General features: G+C 47.6%; 1 protein-coding gene across 1 annotated transcript; it reads right to left on the bottom strand.

Annotated features, from left to right (window-relative positions):
• Positions 1–8,643: 8,643 nt before the first annotated feature.
• LIN7B (lin-7 cell polarity scaffold B) lies at positions 8,644–18,554 on the bottom strand. The gene is made up of 6 exons (XM_084805059.1): positions 18,323–18,554; positions 17,634–17,752; positions 17,032–17,103; positions 13,786–13,995; positions 11,623–11,786; positions 8,644–9,269 (listed from the first exon to the last, which is right to left on the bottom strand). The coding sequence occupies exons 1-6, from the start codon at positions 18,357–18,359 to the stop codon at positions 9,248–9,250; spliced, it is 624 nt and encodes a 207-aa protein (XP_084661185.1). The 5' UTR covers positions 18,360–18,554; the 3' UTR covers positions 8,644–9,247.
• Between the last annotated feature and the right edge of the window lie 2,406 nt (positions 18,555–20,960).

The following is a 20,960-nucleotide window of genomic DNA, read 5'->3' as shown; positions in this document are numbered from 1 at the left end:
TTATATACCACTCTATATCTAGCAAGATTAAGATTCCTGAGCAGGGAACAATAAAAGAAAGAAAAAAAGAACCAAAATACAGAATCAAAATATTGAAAAACTGATTATATCATTAAAACTGTGGCTGGTCCCTCAGGGAAGGCTTGATTAAATAAAAAATGTCTTCAGCAGGCACCAAAAATAAAACAATATCAGTGCCTGCCTGACATCAAGAGGCAGGGAGTTCCACAGAGAGGGAGCCAGTACACTGAAGGCTGTGCTCTGAATGGACTCCAAACGGACCACAAGCTCCTCTTCTGATGGCCTCAGTGGCCAGGTAGGCTGGTAAGAGAGAAGGAATTCCCTTAAATATCCCAAATGTTGTGTTTTAATTTATTGTTCACTGCTCCAATACCTCTCGATGTGGAACAGTTTATAAATTTTATCATAAAATAAGTGAATACATTTGCATGAGAATTCTCCTTCTCCCCCTCCACCCCCTTTCAGCTCTCTGGAATTCATTTTCACTCCAGTCCTATACTGTAACATTTCAGCCTGTCAGAAAACAAAACCCCGACATCCTGGCTGCTGGCTCTTTCTGTTAGATTCCCAAGAGCGAGGCATTGCTGGCTTGCAGTCCCTTCTTCCCGCCCCTTCTGGAAGAGAAGTCTCCAAAGGGCAACCCAACCAGTAAAACCGACTTGGGAAGGGTAGTGGGGGTGACTCACGCACCCGTTGGGCAGGGAGAAGTATCATCATGTTTTTTTTCCTGGAACAAGATGAGACCTCAGTATGTAGGTGGCAAGTGCAGGGCAAAAACAGAACCATGACTTCCCCCACCGCCCTGTTTGGTCTAGGAAAGGAGCGAGGCCTAACCTATGAGAGAAGAAAGGGTGTGGTGCTGGGCACTTCGATGCCTGGGTTGTCTTTGCAGCTCTTTTCAAGCAGCACAGGTTCCATCATGCAAGCTTGGACCTGTCTGTGACCTTCCTCTTGTGTGGGGAGCAGGGAGTGGCTGGGGGTGGGGGGATTTGCAGGATGCCCTGGGAACCTGCTGTAAACTCTCCTTAGAAACTGAAATCTGATGAGCCAAAAAGCCAGCTGACTCTTCCCACGCTGCTTGAAAGCCATAAGGAGCAGCTGGTGATTTGAAGGGGAAGGGCAGGTCGGAGCCAGGACACTTGGACTTTCTTGAGAGCCCTTAGTCCAGGGCTGCAGAAACTCTTTCAGCCAGAGGGCCAATGAGAAACTCTCAGGGGCCACATCCCCATGGCATAAAGGGGTGTGGCCTTCTGGAGAACCCCCAAGGGCTGGGTTTGGGCTCCAAGCCTGAGGTTCTACATCCCTGCTCTAGTCCATGCTCCTTCTTAAACTCCATCAGGCACTCTGTATGGGGAGGTGGGAGACAGACAGCCTTGCATTTGTTTATCTGGACAGCTATTCAGTCACTCTGGGTGATTTGCCTTCTGTATTCGTCTCTTTTCCTTCCCTCCCCAAAGTGTCATACCTGCACCTTTGGATTGTAAATCTGTACAGCAGGCCCAGCACCATTATATGGCATCCTCAGGCCGTTTCTGGGGCCCTGGAATCCTGGCAAGGGCCCACCACCACCTGCAACTCATGAGCTTCCCTTTAAAACCTTTTTTTCTGCTGCTTAGTGCCAGGCATCCGCCATTTTAATTTCCCACAATGCCCCTGGGCACAGCATCGTTCTGGGGCATTGTGCAAAACTTTAATGGCAGCTGCCCAATGCCAATTGGAGGAACACTGCTGGCACTGGATACGTCTGCCAGGGAGGGCTCACTGGAAGCCAGGATTCTCAGAGCACTGGGAGCTATCTCAGCTCCCTGGCAGGGGATCTTCCAAATCTCCTACCTTTGAGCAGATTCCCCACTTTGGGGGTGCCATTTAGAGTAGGCTGCTGTCACCGATTCCCCCCTTTCAGACCACATGTGATTGGAATAGACCCATTGGAATCAATGGGGCCTAGGCTAGTCAACTTAAGTCCCACTGATTCCAGTGGGGACCTGGATCCAGTCTATTATAACTCTTGGTATCCCAACGTAACAGTAGCAAGTCCCTCCCCTCCCCACCCCTTAAAAAAATTAAGCAAAAGAATTTCTACCTTTGGCACATTGCTTTTTAAAATGTAATTATTTGTGTGCGCGCACACATGTTTGTGTGCATATGTATGTGTGTGCGTGTGTTTGAGGCTGATCTCCCATCTTTTCTTCATTCTGGCTAATTTCACAATGTTCACTGAGGTTTCCTAAATGTTATAGGAATGAAAAAGAAACGCAATTTCCCTATCCCTGAGAAAAATCAAAGTGTTTTGAGATCAGCTCAATTATATACCGCATTGCAAGATCTTGGCATATTTATCATTGGTTTTGTTTTAGCCAAAAAATATATATCAAGCAAGTCTGGGTTACCATTGCTGAAGTAATTCCAAAGATATGGCTGACCATTCCTTTAAATGAATTGTTGGTTAACAGACCAGGATGGACAACTGCTGTTTGAGCAATGGGATCTAAAGTTAGGAGATGGTCTCTTGGTAGCTGGAAATTTCTCTCTGCATTTTTGAATGAGATACTCATTCCAGTTTGGAGAAGATGGCAACCCTCCAGCTGAAGGGAGGAAACAGGGGTGTGTACAGAGTTGGCAGTCTGAAGATACTGAGACAGTGCTGAGAGTTTTGAGCTGGGTGCAGTTTTAATGGATTGTCCTCAAGTTGCTCTCTGGGCTACATTCCACTTTGTAGGAAGGCCTGTTTGCCTCCACTTCTGCTCTGCTTGTATATTTATAAATTAATCAAATTATGCTCCTGGAACTGCTCACTGCTCAAGGAAGTGAGAAATGACCAATACCATCACCTGGGGAAACTTGAGTAACAGCTACCAGAAACAGGGCTGTCTCATCGGTGGCACCTTCTCCATGGAATCCCTTTCAAGGGAGGCTAGCCATCCCAGAGTGCAGGACACGGAAGAATGGGCTCAAGTTACAGGAAGCCAGATTCCGGCTGAACACCAGGAAAAACTTCCTGTTAGAGCAATATGACAATGGAACCAATTACCTAGGGAGGTGGTGGGCTCTCCCACACTGGAGGCATTCAAGACGAGGCTGGACAGCCATCTGTCAGGGATGCTTTGACTTCTTTGTTCTGGCTTTGGAGATTGTTTGTTGATTTATCACATGTTGTTTCTGTTCTTTTAAATTGCTCCTCTAGCTCTTTGTTAAGTGAATACTGATCATGTTCCATTTTTTGTGATTTTTGTGTTTCGCCTACTATATTTTATTGGTTTGATGTCACAAATTGTTTTGTGGGCCTTTTTAAAGGCCAAGTCACAGGACAGAACGTGTGTGCATGTGCGTGTGTGTGTACACACACACACTTTGCTAAAAAAAATTCAAAATTAAAATTCACATCCTTCTTAGGATCCTACCACCAGTATCTTGGCCCATTTCCATGATGAAAGAATTTTCCAAGATCCAGCTGCCCAAACCAGACATGTTTCTGGCAGAAGTGGTGGGACAAAACTTTATGAACAACTTTTCTTGCTGGTGGAAAGCAGACTTTGCACAGGGGTGTGCAACTTATGGTCCTCCAGATATTTTGGTCTACAACTCCCATCAGCCCTACCCAGCATAGCTAATGGTGAAGAATGATGGGAGTTGTAGGTCTAAACATCTGGAGGGCCACAAGTTGCTCACTCCTGCTTTACACCTACCCTGGTTAAAACATCATCCAGTGAGCATGCATGCTATGAAAACATTCCTTGCATATGCATGCACACGCACACACAATCAACTACAAATAGAATTCAGTGCCAAGATATTTGCAGATCCATCCAGGACTAATCAGGAGGTGTTCTGGCTTTACAAAGCTTGATCTAGGAAATCACGGCGGACACTGCCATTTGGAACCACGTTGAACCAATAGTCCACCTAGTAGTCTGCTTTGGAATCAAACCTTCCAACATCTGTCCAATGACAAAGGACATTTTTTGTGTAGAATAAGCACTCTAGAACTCCACATACCTGGGTGAAGGAAGGCCGTTGAGATCGGACTAATCCCTTGAATTAAGATTGGTACTTTGACATCATCAGACTCCAGTTGAGCTCCAGAACACCTGCTTGATCCCCACAACCATGTTAAAGGGGGAGGGAAGAGATGCTAAGGAGACTGTAACTAAGGATGATGGAGACATTCAAGGCAGACTAAAATGAGCTCAGATTTCCAAGAATCCGACCTGCAGAATCCGCTGCAGACCAGCCTCCTCAGGCCATGCGGGGTCTGTGGATGTCCGGATCTTTTTTTTTTTTTTTTACTTTCCCGAAAGGTATGCATATTTATTTGTAGGAAAATACACAAGTTTCTGCTGAGACTGGTAAATATACATGGGGGAAGGTTGAATGGAATGGGGGGGCAATATGCTAAATATTATGTACTAAGGTGAATCATGTAAATTGTTGTGAGCCCTCTTACATAATTATTTGCATATGTTTCCGCATAACAGGGGGGCGGGGAATTAGAATCTGTCTGTGAACAGAAGATGGAACAAAAGGCACCTGACAATCCACAAAACACAGACAATCCATAATCCCTAATTGTAACATAATATCTCAAGCGAGGCTTCTGGGACACTGTGCTTTACTAGTTTATTCGTCAGTTATGCTTGTATCACACTATTCTTTCGCCAAGCTCAGAACAGCCAACACAGAATTCCTCAGTATCCTCCGCTCCCAGGATTGACCAAGTGGAGATCTGCCAGCGGTGTGAACAGGTGACATCCATAAGTCCAGGTAACTGGCAAAAAGCCCACAGAACTATGGGCGCTGGCGAGGGAAGGCAGATCTCCCTAAAGAAGGCTGATAACTGTTAGGGGACCACAACACCCTCTTACTGAGCTTTTATCCAGCCATGGCAGAGGGCAGCCTTAACCAACCTGGTGTTCTCCAGTTGTTTTGGACTTCAACTCCCATCATCCCAGAACATGGGCTATACTGGCAGGGGATGATGGGAGATGCAGTCCAACAAATCTGGAGGGGGCCAGGTCAGGGAAGACTTGGGTAGGGGGAGTGTGTGTATGTGTTTGAATGGGCGAGGAAGAAGGACTTTGTATCCCATCCTGGTCAGAAGCAATATGGATCACCTATAAGGGCTCCCTGACAAGAATGTATTGTTCAGGGGTCATGCAAGAGGCAAGCTATTTATTTTGTTCCTCTTTCCCAGTCTTGGATCTTAAGAAGTTGTTGGATCTCAGCATCCATCATCCCTGACCATTGGCCCTGCTAGCTGAGCATGATGGGAGTTGTGGTCCAAAAGGCACCTGGGGATTTAAAGTTGGGAAAGGCAAGTTCTAAAACAACGGCACAGCATCTGGGCCCATTTCAAAATATACAAAGAACCGCAGACCTAAGGAGGGTCTTTTTGGTCAAGACTTCTTGCACAGCAGCTTCCCACAGCAAACCACTTTTAAAGTAGAGAAGCATCGAAAGCAGTCTGTACCAAAACAGAGGTGCCTGGTGTTCCAGTTCAGGGTGGGTGGTAAATAATTCCATTGGGCAGATTGAGGCACCGGGTGGGTGGGACTAGGAAACTCCTAAAGTAGTTCTTTGCAACTGGACCCTTTATTTTTTAATATTTCCTTTGCTGGAGAGACCATGAATGCCTGAATCTTTTATGCTCTTTCTTTAAAAAAAAAACAAACAGCTAATTTCATGGCTTCTTTTGGGGCCAATTTAGTTAAGTGCATGAATTTTGAAAATGCATATGACATCAGCCAGTGGACTGATCATTAACAGGATCAGAGCTGCTGAGAAAAATCCTGATGCTAGAATTTGTTTTGCAGGGTGGGCTGTGATGGGTGGAACCCTCCACTGATTTTGCTCCAGAGCCAATCCTGGCTTCAGAAGGAGATGTCACAGAAAAGGAAGAAAGGGTTAAATCCTCACCCCTCCAGGCCTGCTTTGATCCTGCTCAGCTGAACAGGCCTTCTTTGGCCCTCAGCCCATACAGTGAAAACATAGGAGTAGGTCCCAATTGTGAAGGGAAAAGTACAACTTCAAGTATGTTTTCAGAGAAAACTATTCAGACTCCAACTTCCACTTAAATTTAAGGGGATGACTACTGTATGTAAAGTATGGATCCAAAAGATTTCCATACAGAACACCATATTCAAATCAATCCAGTCTTAAAGCACAACAGCACCGACACACCCTTTGTATGATATTTTATTGAATTCTAGCATTCAGAACATGATTTATGTGTTTTGGCTACTGAACAAGTTTTCCCATCATAAATACAACCAGATTTACTGGAAGACGGTGTCGTTTCACTGTTAGGGTCTTATGGACCTATATTTTAGCATACAGTAGTCCTGGAATTAAATGAAAAACTAAGTTTGAACTGTTTTCATATGCACACACATATGTGTATTTACAGACATTTCATTTCAAGTTAGGAAGTTGCCACACCAGGTGAGGCTATTTGTCCATCTAGCCCAGCAATGTCTAATCTGACTGGCAGAAGCTTTTATTTTTAAACATTTACTTTTAAGAATGGGTGCCTGAGCTTGTTTTTTTCCTTCTTCCCTTTTTCCTTTGTGCCATGGCTTTTCTATTGTAAGCTTGAGGGCAGGGACTCTCATGCTATTGATCTTTGTAAGCCACCCTGGGAGTCTTTTTGGTTAAAGGGTACAGTTAAAAAAGCTATAAATAAAGAAATAAATAAGATAGGTAAGGTCTCAGGCAACTCCTGATCTTTTTAGCCACAAACACCAGGATTGAACCAGGGACCAGTGGCATGCAAAGCATGTGCTCTACAACTGGGGGCCCTCTCCTAAGCTGTTCTGTGTGATACACAAAAACTGTAGGTCTCAATCAATTCCATGATGATTTCCAGCCATGGCCCCCTTGCACCAAGATGCTCACACCCTACACAGGAGTCTTTGGCTTGGCTTTCTAAATGTTACTGCAAGTAGCAGGACTTTTTTTAAGCACTCACAGTGGCATGTGAAAGGCTGACCCTCTACTCAGCACTGGTTAGGCTTCATCTTGAGTACTGTGCCCAGTTCTGGGCACCACACTTTAAGAAGGATGCAGACAAGCTGGAGAGGGTTCAGAGGAGGGCAACGAAGATGATCAGGGGAATGGAAACAAAGCCCTATGACGAGAGGCTGAAAGAACTGGGCATGTTTAGCCTTGAGAAGACTGAGGGGAGATATGATGGCGCTCTTCAAGTACTTGAAAGGTTGCCACAGAGGAAGGCCAGGATCTCTTCTTGATCATCCCAGGGTGCTGGACACAGAATAATGGGCTCAAGTTACAGGAAGCCAGATGCCAGCTGAACACCAGGAAAAAGTTCCTGACTGTTAGAGCAATACGACAATGGAACCAATTCCCTAGGGAGGTGGTGGGCTCTCCCACACTGGAGGCATTCAAGAGGAGGCTGGGCAGCCATCTGCCAGGGATGCTCTGACTTGGATTCCTGCATTGAACAGGGGGTTGGACTCGATGGTCTTGTAGGCCCCTTCCAACCCTACTGTTCTATGATTCTATGACCCATGTCATGTTCAGCATGTAGCTCTGTGCATGGCAGCAATATGGCTTCAAGTCAGTATGGATTTATCAAAAAGTACAGGAGTGGGCAATTTGTAGCTTTCCAGCTGTTTTGGCCTACAACTCCCATCAACCCTAGTCAGGATAGTCAATGGTAAGGGATGATGGGAGTTGTAGGCCAAACATCCGGAGGGCCACAAGTTGCCCACTCCTGAACAAGTGTCCACATGCCCCAGCTTAGTAATAGTAAGTAATCCTGTTCTGCCATACAGAAAGAGTTCCACCTGCTGGTAGAAAGATAAAAATGCAGCACAGTGTTCCCTCTGGATTTTTATTGTTCCTACACCAGCCTTCCTCAATCTGGTGCCCTCCAGATGTTTTAGACTTCAACTGCCATCAGTCCCAGACAGCATAACCAATGGTCAGCAATTCTAGGTCCAAGATATCTGGAGGGCACCAGGTTGGGGAAGGCTGCCCTATGCTCTGACGGAGCTGAAAGGGTGAACAGCACAGCCATTGAGTGCCAGGGTGGACAACCTCTGGCAAGAGCAAATCTGTCCCAGGTGGGCAGAGAGGAAAAATAGATGGCTGAAAGAGAATGGAAAGCAGCTGGACCCCACCCAGCTGTTGGTTTTGGCTCCTGACATTATCCCCAAGGTAATGCAGCCCTGTCAACAGAAACGTCAAATAGAGATCCATATAATCTCAACTCACGTTATTCACATATCATTGTATTCACAATTCCCACACCACTCTGCAGTCCAGAAAGGGCTTTACAGTGCTTATCTCATGGAGCCTCACCGCAACTCTGAGATCGGTCAGTCTAGTTCCCATTTTACAGACTGGGAACCAAGGCTGAGCATACACAAGTTACCCAAAGATAGGCAGTGAGCTCTGTGGCTGAAACTGGGGGTTTTCCACATCCAAATTCAACCTCTTTTTAATTGTTTCACATTTTAATACAGATTGCTAAAGAAAAATTGGTTTGGATTAGGCTTAACAGTCCTGGGACAATCCTCTTCCCCCACCCACCCTCTATAATAATAATTATAATAATAAATTGCATTGTTATCCCTTCCTTTCTTCAAAAAACTCAGGTCACCATACAGTGGGTTTCACTATTTTATCCTCACAACAACCCTGTGAGGTAGGTTAGGCTGAGAGAGAGAGAGAGTAATATGGTGTGATTCGAACCCAGGTCCAAATCCCAATGCTTTATCCATTATTACCTTGCTTTGGCTCGTTCCCATCAGGGCTGCTTGTTTAATACGATTACTCTCTTCCTGGGCCGGATGTGGCAGCAAGCTCTAGGGTGGGGAAGCGGACTAGTTAAACAGGCATCCCTCACACCCACAGTGGAGATGAAACCTGCCTCTGGAGCAGAAGGCGTTTCATGCAGGCCTGCCTCCATTTTCCTCTTTTGACGCCCTGTACTTCATGGGCAAGGGCAGTCCTCTCAGGTAATTTTGTGGTGATCTCCCCCAGTTTCACAAAGGGTATGGACTCGCACAGACACACAAGTCACCCACACAGAACATCTTTAAATAAGAGGAATGTGGAGAATAAATACTGTACATAGAAGCCCGCCTCCCAAACAAGGGGGAGGAAGGAAGATAAATATGTCTCCTGCTATACAGATAAAACCATTGTGGAAGGCAGCAGGGAGCGGGACAGGAAGAGTCACAGGCCGGCCAGCTTAAGAGGCAAATTATCCTCGTGACTCCAGGGATCTGTGGAAACAAGGGACAGAAAGAGGAAGAGGAAATATCAACAATGAGAACAATCAGGGAGGCAACATGGTAAGAACTCCCCCTCACCCCTAAGTAGGAACCAATAGCGAGGGTTCCCTTTTGTGTCTGGGCTTGGTAAATTTGACGGACTCCACAAGGTGTTGAGTTTGGGGTGGGTTCCCCCTGCCCCCCGCCCTTCCCCAGCTGCGTGAATCTATTTCAAGACAACCAAAGGTTGGTTTCAAGGATCTCTCTGGACGAACACACATCTGGAATTCTCATTCATTTCTCAAGTTTTGTACTTGCACATGGCTATCTGATCGTGGGAAGGTTTTAAAATCTGAATTTCAGATTTGAAGTTGAGTAACCACGGATGTGTTTTTCTGCCTGCTGAAGTCCAAGCAATTGCTACATTTCGGTTCCAGGCAGAGCTTCAACTCCACCCCAAACCTGACAATTGGCTAGATGCAACTAGCAAATGCATGAATGGCTTTTTAAAAAGTAAATTGCAGCTGTGGGGGTTGGGGGTGGATAATTCGGACTGGGACCATGGCTTTGGGAGGAAGAAGGGAGCTCTAACTCATTGGTAGATGCCTACCATTTGCAGTTGATTGACAAGGACTTCTGACTCCCAATTATATCACAATAGCAGCATCAAAATGACTCCCCGCAACCCCAGGCCATAAATCGGCATCTAAAGCCTCTTTCAGCTCAAGAGCCAAATTCCATTTCAGAGCTCTCAGGGGTCACAATTGAGAGGGTGGGCAGGGTCAAAGACCAAAGGAGCAAGGGCCAAAACACCAAAAATATCAGCATAGTGCAGCTGGAGGGAGCAACCCTATGGCACCTAGACATTGCCTGAGCGGCCATAGAACACTGGAGATTACCCCCTCCAAGGCCAGAGACAGCGCTCTGACCTTGAATGGGGGAGATGGAGATCCAATCCCCCTCTCCCTTGTAGTTGGCACAGAAGAAACGCACCGGCTGGCCTCTGAGGTTGGAAAAGCATTCTGGTGGGTGGGGAGGGGAGCAGAGAGGCTAGGATATGAGCTATCCTGAGCCCTCCCCAGCCTCCTTCCCTCACCCTCCAAAGTGCCATCTCTAGATGGACAAAAAAGCCCGTCTAGGGAAAAATGCTGGGCAGGAGGCCGGGGAGGGGAGGATTGCCTCCACCACTCCTCCCGCCCTGCACTGGATGATCGGAAGCCTCCCAAGTTCCAGGGCTTACAGTCTTCAAGGGTGCAATCAATAGGATTGCGCCTGAAAGCTCTTATTGAGTGAGAGGCATTTCAACCTTTCAGAATGGGGGAAAAACTGCACAAAAGCCAGGAAGCCACCAAACGACCAGTGGTTGGGGGAAAGCACGTAGCCCTCCAAGGAACCCCAAGTGGGCCACATTTGGCCCCTGGACCTGAGGTCCTGCAGTCCTGCCCTAAATTATGCTGCTGAAATGAAGAAAGCATGGGGTGAAAACCATGAGTGGATTGTTGTGTGGAAGGACTGAGCATGGAGTTCCATTCAGCTCTGGTACACAAGACAAATTCCTGGGCTCGGAAGGCCTGTTGAGGTGTTATGCCTGAATGCAGCATATCACAGCATTTAAGATGCACAGGGCATGTGCGTTAGCTCCGTCCCAAACATCCCCATGCGTGCCACCCTTCCTGTGTTGAGAGAAGGTCTGAAGAGGGCCTCTACTTGCAGTCACTTCGACACGAGTAGAACTCCACCTACTTGCAATCAAGAACCCTGATAAAGCTGGGTTCCCAATTGCACAAATGCTGGCAGAAACCCCCTTTACATCCCCCTGCCCATTGTGGGGAGATCAGGCACTGAGGAAGCAGTCAGGATGTCAGGGACAGGTCCAGCATGAGCTGCCCCATGTCACTTAAATCTTCCTTGGGCAAAACACCTGAACAGGACTTAACAGATATGTCTTTTACACTAGGCTCTGGCTGGTAGATCTCAGGGTTCTATAAAAATAAGAAGTAGATCCCGCAAACCTGAAATCCGCCAAGTCCTGCCCTACGGTACAATTCAGCAGCTTTCCTGCACTGCCTTCCTGGACGGATGGACCAAAAGGTCCATCATGCTCTGCATTCTCTTTTCAATTGATGGCTCCAAGTATTCACAAGCTGGGTGAATACTCGCCGCTTATCCCTAGCACACTGTCTCTGTCCCAAGGGACAGCATAATAACCCTCAAAAGTAGATGAGAGGAATCGGGGGTTTCACAGGTGTAGAGATTAGAAATATCCTTGAAAACTACCAATTCCTTCTATCCCCTCAAGGGGATTAGGCTAGTATCCCCCTAGGCAGCCACTGTTCAGAGCACCCATTTTGTGGCTCACACTTACGAGTAGCTGTTGTGCTGCTGCCGGCGCCGCGCCGTCCGCATCTTCTCGAAGCGTGCCTCCATCTCTTCAAGTACTTTGGGCGTGTAGCGCACAACCAGCTTCACAGTGCCCTGCGCGGCTTTCAGAAGCTCCACTGCCCGCTCATGTTGCTCACCCTCCACACTCTGCAGAAGAAAAGGCAGAAATGCAACAGGATCAAGGCAGAAGGGCTCATCCTGCGGCAAGCCTCCTAACCCTGCCCTTCATCCCCGATCATCACAATTAGGCTCAGTGAGAAGCAGTCGCCCCTCTATCTTGAATAAGACATTTGCATGAATGGGACCTGCAGCAAATCATTGCAATGTGGAGTGGTCCTATTCTGGGTGGCCGCCAGCCAGGCCCGCTTCCAGGGAACTCCATTTCATTCCCCCTCCCCTTCTCATTTTCCCAAAGAGTCGGTCAGCATTCCATGGTCACTGAGCTGTTTTGAGGTCCATCCCCCACCCCCTTGGGTATTTTTCCTAATGGATTTTTTAAAACACTTTTTGAATGCTTGGGGTTCCCCAAGCCTGCCGATACCTCCCCCTTGTGCATGGATGGTGCCATTTTGGCTACGTAAGGATCAGCACTCAGAGAATAAGTCTGCTATTAGCGTAAAGGATTCCCCTGGTAATATCACCAGCTACCATACTTGCAGTAATAGCATAGCACTGCCACCACCCAATAAGGTAGCCTTCCCCAACCTGGGACCCTCCAGATGTGTTGGGATACAATTCCCATCATCCCCAGGAATGGACAATACAGAATCATAGAATCATAGAATAGCAGGGCTGGAAGGGGCCTATAAGACCATCGAGTCCAACCCCCTGCTCGATTCAGGAATCCAAGTCAAAGCTTCATATAGGAGGACTTCCATTTTGTTCCACATAATCTTTGGAATGCCCTCTACTATGATCCACCCAAGGAGTCATCTGTCCCATTCTTGACAATAAATTATATATCCCCTCACTTATTAATAACATCTGTGTTATTAATAATTGCTAAAGAGCTTCTCGTCCGCTAGTTATAATTAAAACTAGCTCTTATTTACATGGTGCTGTGGCTTGCCATCCATCCAGGCAGTGACCAGGTCTACACCTGCTTAACCTGGTGCTCCTAAATCACTCACAGGACTCAGCTACTAAATCCCAGACCCAACATCAGCGTGCGAGATCCTCAGGCACCTGCCAGGGCCCCAAATTCCCTGCTAGGCCCACCGTTTACACCTACCATGAGCCCAGGTTAAAATATTTGTTCCCCAGCGCTTTGATCAGTGAAGGGAGGCTGTGCCCAGAGGAGCCGCCAGATTAATTTCCCACAATGCCTCCAATGTAGCATCACTCTGAAGCATTGTGGGAAATTAAAATGGCATCCCCTGATTTCCCATAATGCCCTGGAGTGACACTAAGAACAGAAAAAGGGCCCTGCTGGATCAGACCAAACGACTTTCTAGTCCAGCATTCTTTTCACACAGTGGCCAACCAGACGCCTTTGGGAAACCCACAAGTAGGACATGAGTGCAGCACCTCCCTCGTGGTCATCTTCCCCAGCAACTTGCATACTGAAGCCCTGTGATACTTAAGCTAAAATCACCATGATGACTGGTAGCCATTTATAGTCTTATCCTCCATGAATTTGTCTAGTCCCCTTTTAAAGGCTTCCAGGTTGGTGGCCAGCCAACTGAGAGATCCAATGCTAATCGGAGCATGGCTGCTTGCCACTGCTGCTTCATAAGACCACCAGGGCCCACGGACATAACATGGCTTCCCTCAAACTTGGAACTGCCCCTGCTTGACAGTCCACATCTGGGGAACACTGGCCAAAGACAGCGGCCGGCTTACCCCATGCCTCCCAACTAGTCCAGGGCGGACCACACATTTGAACCAGGAACTGGCCAAACATTCTGTCCAGTGACAGATCCATGAATTCCCCATCCAAACAGAGCAGACTTCCCCAACCTGGTGCCCTCGACATACGTCAGACTACAACTCCCATTGTACCTAACCATTGGCCATTCTGGCTAGGAGATGTTGTAGCCCAACTCAGGTTGGGGAAGGCTGAAAGAGAGTCTTGGAGGAAAACCTTGACAAACACCCCCTTCCCCCTCCACAAATTCTCCCGTATCTCCTGCCACCCAATACACACCACGCCGTTAACCGACAGCAACTGATCTCCGCGCTTGAGCCCTCCATGGCGGTCAGCCACACCCCCCGGGATGATGCGAGAAATGTAGATGGGAGAGTTCTGCTCCTTTCCCCCCATGATGTTGAAGCCCAGGCCTTCGTCCGTCTTGGGCAGCTCCACCACCCGGGGGTGCGCATGGCCCTCACTTGCGGCAAAGGCAGCCACTGTCGCCTGGAGAGGGGGAGGAGAGCCCAAGTCAGCATTTACAGCAGCAGGGATGATACACAAGCTTGTTTTTAATGCCAACTCCTGTTTTTTTTTTTTTAAAGGACTGATCCCACATCATTGCCCCTTGCACTGCAATTTCAGTGTTTTTTCCATTTCATTTTGATTCATCCTTCATTTTATTATTTATTCATTCATTTATTTATTTGAAATATTTTTATATCACCCTTCATCTTAAGATACCAGTATGGTATACAAGACGTAATTTAAAATCCTAAGATGATGGACAATAAAAATAATAATGATAATAAATATCAGTAATGATATTAATACAAATAAACAACTAATAATTAACCAATAAATAGTGAATTCCTTTGTTTCTTTAGTGATTTTATTATTCTGTATGTTCTTTGTCTTCTTTTTCTTGCCTTTATTTTGTTAACCTTATTTCAAAATAAAATAACATTTCATGAGAAACATAAAAACACAAGAACATAAGAGGAGCCATGCTGGATCAGACCAAGGCTCCATCTAGCCCAGCATTCTGTTCACACAGTGGCCAACCAGCTGTGGACCAGAAACCCACAAGCAGGGCATGAGCGTAACAGCACCCTCCCACCTGTGTTCCCCAGCAACTGGTGTCGATAAGCTCTGGTACTGGAGGTAGCACATAGCCATCAAGACTAGTCGCCATCGATAGCCTTTTCCTCCAGGAATGTGTTCAACCCCCTTTTAAAGCCATCCAAATTGGTGGCTGTCACTTCATCCTGTGGTAGCGAGTCCCATAGCTTAACCATGCGCTGTGTGAAGAAGTCCGTCCTCCTTGGAATACTTGGACAAAACAACAACAGAAACAGCATCCTTCCCCAACCTGGTACCCTCCAGAAATGTTGGACTACAATTCCCAGCATCCTCCAACAAGCATGGAGGGCAGCAGGTTGGGGAAGGCTGAACTACAGCAATACAAGGCAGGAAATATGTAAAACAGCTAGCTCATATCAGCCAAGTTAAAATAAAGTTTAAAGTGTCTTGGCAAACACATGGGTTTGGACCTGGCACGGAAAAGAATATGACGTCGATACCAGTCACACCTCCGTGGAGACAGGGGTTCCCAATCGAGGTGTCGCAGCAGAGACGGCTCTTTGCCGTCACAGAATGTACCAATGGTACCTGGAAAAGAGCCTCCTCAGTTTATCTTAAAGCACCATCTCTGGTTTGCAATGCTTTACCCAGGGGTGCAGAACATCAGGCCCGGGGGCCAAATCTGGCCTTCTCAGAGTCCCAATCTGGCCCACCAGGTTTTCCCAGATGGCCTCGCCCCTTCTCTGGCCCCACCCCCTTTCCCCCAACCGCCAATCATCTGGTGGTTTCCTGGCTTTTGTGCAGCTTTTTTACCCATTCTCAAAAATTCAACTGACTTTCCCAAGGCTTAGTTACTGGCAGAACGAACTTTAAAGCTACAATATGCTGGTACTTTTGCCCCACCCCTTTGCATCTGGCCCCACCCCTTTTTCCTTTGGCTCCACCTGCCACTACAATCCAGCTACTGAGAGCTTTTCCACAGTGGAATTCAGCTCTCAGGCTGAATTCTTTACACTTTACAATACCCACAGAACAAGTGAACAGAAACAACAGATGTACAAGAGACACAGCAGGGGGAACATGGCACACCAGGACAACACGCACGCAACCCTATGCTCTCCACCCTCCTCCTCCGTCCTCCCTGCTCTTTCCTTTTGTGTTGTTTTTTTTTTATTGAAAGCTTGCAGGCCAGGACTGCCTTGCTTGTTATTGTTTTATCAATCTTATTTAAGCTGCTCTGGGAATCTTTTGCACTGCAGAACAGGATGAAAATGTTATTAATAAATAAGTAAATACAAATTGGATATAACCCCAGCCCAGTTCTAGCAAATGTTACATCTTGCCTGAAATCTGGGGGTCAGTTCTAAGAAACATAAAAACAGCATAAACATCCTGCTTCCTACTATAGCCAACGTAATACCTCTGGAAAGACCACAGGCAGGACATGGGGGCAATAGCCTTCTCCTATTGTTTCTTCCAGCCACTGGTATTCAGTGGCTTATTGCCCCTAAACCCAGGGGATACATGTAGTCATCATGACTAGTAGCCATGGGTCATCCATGAGTTTGTCTAATCCCTTTTAAAAGTCATCTAAGTTGGTGACCGTCGCAATGTTTTCTTGCCAGAAATTCCATACCTTAATTAATCCGTTTTTAATATTGCTAAACCACCATTCATCCAGATGGATTCCAGGGTGGCTGGTGTACCCAGACATGAATAAAACTAATCATCCCGATATAAATAAAATAATCATACCAACAGAAATACAAACACAAACAAAACGTCGACAATGTATTAGAATAAACTACAGGCATATAAAAACGATAAAAACACACACACAGTTAGGCGGAAGAAACATGACCATTTAAAATACTTTGACAAACTAAAAATGAAAAGCCTTATCCTGGCTCAGGAAAAGACGTAGCATTGGTGCCAAACCTACTCCTTTGGGGAGGGTGTTCCAAAGTTGTGGTGCCACCTCAAAAAAGGCCCCCTCCTTTGTAGACACATAAACGCATATAAAGGGCCTCTGAAGAAGATTGTATGGCACGATGACACGTACAGTGTATACATATATACATATAAATATATGATACACATATTGTAAGGCACTATGTATAACTATGTATAGCGGCCTTCCCCAACCTGGTGCCCTTGAAATGTGTTGGACTACAACTCCCAGCACTCCCAGCCAGTTGGCTGTGGGATGCTGGGAGAAGAGCACCAGGTTGGGGAAGGCTGATTCATAGCAGGGGTGGGCAGAAAGTAGATCTCCAAATATTCTGGACTTTAACTCCCAGCATTCCTGACCATTGGCCCTGTTGGCAGGGGCTTCTGGGAGTGGAAGTCCAAAATATCTGAAGATCTACCTTCTGCCTGCCTCTGATGTATAACATGAACAAGTATGGGGAATGTGGGAGCCACGCCACAGGAAGCATAGCAACAGGGTTCTTCTAGTACCTTAGCTGTGGCGTGTGCCCGGATCTCAGGACTTCCCGATATGTCCAGCGTATCGTACAACTGCTCATAGACCTGCCCAGGAGAGACACAAGAGGGGTGAGGAAAAATGTCCACGAAACAAGGGTGACACCACATGGAACACAGAAGCTAACAAACATACTTGAAAAAAGCATCCACTTCGGGCAGGGGGGTGCATAGAGGGGCCCACAGGAGATAAAAAGGAGGAGCGGTGACACATAGCTGGGAAATACTGACTGAGGGACACAAAATAGCAGGAAAGGAGGCAAAGATGATTGTATTTTGGGGTGGGAGGTAGTTGAGAGGCAGAGTGTAACACTGACGCAAATATTCAAGAATTATAGGCCATTGTGGGGAGGGGTGGGTGACAAAGAGCTAAATGGGGGTCAAAGGGAGAAAAGGAGCAGGAGCTCTGGGGAAGGAGGGGAGACAGGTGAACTGGCGATCAAAACCTATTAGGCAATCCATGGAGAAGAAGGCAGGCAGGCATGCCTCCGAAGGATCGGGCAGGGGGGCAGGGCAGGGCAGGGCAGGGCAGGGCAGGGCAGGGCAGGGCGGGGGAAGACAGGCCAACCTTCTCTCACCTCACGTATGGCAGAGCAGAATTTGCTCTGTAGCACCCTCTGAAGGGCTTGCAGTTTCTGGGGGGGCACCTCCCCACTGCGCTGCAGTCGCTCCAGCAGTTCAACCGCCCGGGCCACATCTACAAAGAGGGGGAAGAGGGCAGGCAGTACTGGGGACCCAAAGGAGGAGGACGAGGAATGCCGAGCTCCCCAGTCCCCCACAACATGCCTCCAGCTCCTGTATTCCCGAGACTTCCTGGACAGAAATAACGGGGGGTAGGGGGTGGAGAGAGAACAGGGAAGATCCGAGGCAGGGAGCAGCTCAGATGATCTCCCGTTCAGTAGCCATGCCTAGCAAGGAAGGATGGGGCCCGAAGGCGCCACCTCCATCTTCCAGGAGGAACAAAAATCCTCGCCTTTCCGCCAGCCACGCGCATCTATCTGATGGGCATCCCCCTTATCGCATCCCCCAAAACAGCCCTTAGCCTCTACATGCCGGGGGTGGGGCGCGCTCCGGTCGACTCACTCTCGCCAGCCCCCTTCTGCCTCGGTGCTGGCTGATCATCCACCCCGATTCATCTCCATCTCCTGCCCCCGCCGCTCACGGTCGGTGGGAACCCCCAGAGCATCCCTCCCACTCCAGACACATCTGATGCCACACCTGCGCCCGGCGCCGATGCAACCGACCCTCCCTCCTCCCCGGTGCTTACCCCTCTCCAGTCCCAGAGGCTCGGCCAGCGCTGCCATCTTCGCGCCCCAAGCCCCACCGCCGTGTCGCACGTCAAAGCGTGGAAAGCGGAGGGGAGGGAAGAGGAGCCGCTGCGTACGGGATTTGCAACCTGACACGCAGCTCTGGTGCGCGTGTCTGCCGGGGCACGTGCGCTAGGCGCGCCGCCCGACCCCCTCACCACGATCTAGGCCGGTGGAGGAGCCCCTGCCGCGCTGCAAAAGGAACGGGGAAAGGAGCAATCGCCCAAATACCTCAGGCTTCCCAAGAGTAGGATTTTTGCACACACAACTGCCCCATCCAGCACCCCCTCCCCCCGCCCCATTCCCTCTTACCTTAACCCAGCCCTCCCCAACCTGGTGCCCTCCAGATGTTCTGGACTTCAGCTCTCATCAGCCCCAGCCACCATGGTCAATGGCTGAGAATGCTGAGAGTTGTAGTCCAAAACATCTGGAGGACATCCAATTGGGGGAGGCTGCCTTACCACAGCAGGTATGCCACAAACAGATGCTGCTTAAGGCGAGGAGAAACCACATCCGACACTTCTCTTCACTGTAGCAGTTTCTGGAGCAACAGCCTTTCCCAAATGGAGAGGTATTTACATAAGCAAAACCTACCTACCGTGCAGGATATTATTAAACTGTGCAGTGTCGTGTTTTTCGAAGGGTGCCGACCATTTGAACCCACAAATTCCAAGCTCCATGGAAGAGTCAGACCCAGCCCAACCTTACATAAGCATCCAAGCTCTTATGCAAACATTTATTAAGGAAAAGGGGTCCAGCTACATTGGAGACTTCAATTTAAAACATCACGCTGGGAGCAAAAAGTGTGAAGTGCAGACATCAGCAATGGTTGAGGGAGGCCTGCCATGGCCTTGTCAGCAAGGGATTACATTATTTTCATTATTTTTGGTTTAATTATGCAACTGGTCTATTTGGTTTGTGAAGTTTGACACCTGACAAACACACATTGCACTTGCATAACAAAACATCGTCACCCTTCTCAAAGTATACGTTGAATAGCATACCAGTAAAAGGTTCTGGTTAGTAAGATATAGAAGTAACTTTAAAAGAATAGAGCTGCAGTACACTCCACAATTTAAGGTAGAGGAGCCAGTATGGTGTGGTGGTAGGAGTGACAGGCTAGGAGCACAGAGAACTAGATTCAAATCTCCAGTGACCAATATGGAGCTTGCAGGGTGGACCAAAAGATAGTCAGTCTCAGCTTAATCTCTCACAAAGCTGCTGTGAGGAAATAGCATACTACAGCCTTCCCCAACCTGGTGCCCCCCAGATGTGCTGGCTAAAGCTCCTATCATCCCCCATCCAGCATGGGGAGGGCACCAGGTTGGGGAAGGCTAGCATAGTAAATAGCTCAGACACGAATTAGCAGATGGGGCTGCTAAGCAAAGCACAGTTCCTTCTCCCATGTTCACAGCCTCCATATACACTTCACCCACACAACCTGCTGCTGTTTCAAGCCTCTCCTCCAGCCTCAGGTTTGGGCCAGCTGCTGTATCAGGCTTGCCTCCTTGCCAAAATTTTGCTTGCAGTATCCTGCCTTTCCATGAAATGAAGACACACTGGAGGTGTAGTATACAAACAGGAAAATGAGCCATGCAAATGTCTTTAGCAGGGTAGTAGTGGTGGCAGTGGAGGCAAGTGGAAGCAGGAATATTAAGAGCATGGAAGAAAAGTAGGTTCCCAGTTAAGTATCACTACAATAAAAGGTACTCCTACAGTTTCCATCTCAGCCCAACCATTCTATTAGCAGATCTGTTGCCTTCAGGGGAATAACAAAGGGCACAAACAGTGTATGCTCTGCTCATGTAGCTTTTTTCCTTCATACTCAACTCACCCCTATGGTCTCCACCTCTCTACATACTGCAACCCTTGGCTTTAGCTTTGAGCTGTATTAGCAGGGTGAGGTGTATGCTGTGATTTCACAGAAACCCAGAATGTGGTATGAGTGCAGTATTCTGTTTCCCCAAGTATTTCTGCTTTCATATTTTTAGAACATGTTTCTAGGCATGAAGACATGCTAGAAAATGCATGGATAATACCTGAAGAGATCTTAGAAACCTGAGAGGATGGGCCTTTAGCACCATATGTAACTCCTTGCCCCACCCCCCTTCTAGCACAACTGAAACAAATCATGCAAAGTAGTGTGTGTTTTTATGCAGAAATAGGCAAATTAAGCCGTGTTCTGAAAATGTGCTCCATTTATACACGTTACAGGATTCAACTTTTCTTGGTGTACTGTGCACAGAATTAGTTTCTTTTAGCACAGAGTATACAGCCTTGATAGCAGGCCTGGACTTTGTTTCTATTGCTGGGCTCAAAGCCAAGTACTCCTTCACCTTGGCTGTTATCCCTTCTGCCCCCCTTGCTTAGCTATAATCCCACCTAAACATCTACCTTCGTATACCACCCCCCTCACGCTAATGCCATCGTTAGGTCAACCCCACATAAACTGAGCTTACCTTCAGTGTACCTAGATGAACGTTTGCTTACCCTTTTCTCAGTCCCAACAGAAACATTCCACTTTGAGGTGAAGCACTTCCTCCAAACATACTTGTAGCAATTTGGTCAGTTTCTTCCTGTAAGAAACCCTAATAACTG

This window comes from Heloderma suspectum, chromosome 6, assembly GCF_057233095.1.
Source record: "Heloderma suspectum isolate Gila_16-S chromosome 6, 16-S_ref, whole genome shotgun sequence".
Classification (NCBI taxonomy): domain Eukaryota; kingdom Metazoa; phylum Chordata; class Lepidosauria; order Squamata; family Helodermatidae; genus Heloderma; species Heloderma suspectum.
This window is presented reverse-complemented; position numbering and strand designations above follow the sequence as displayed.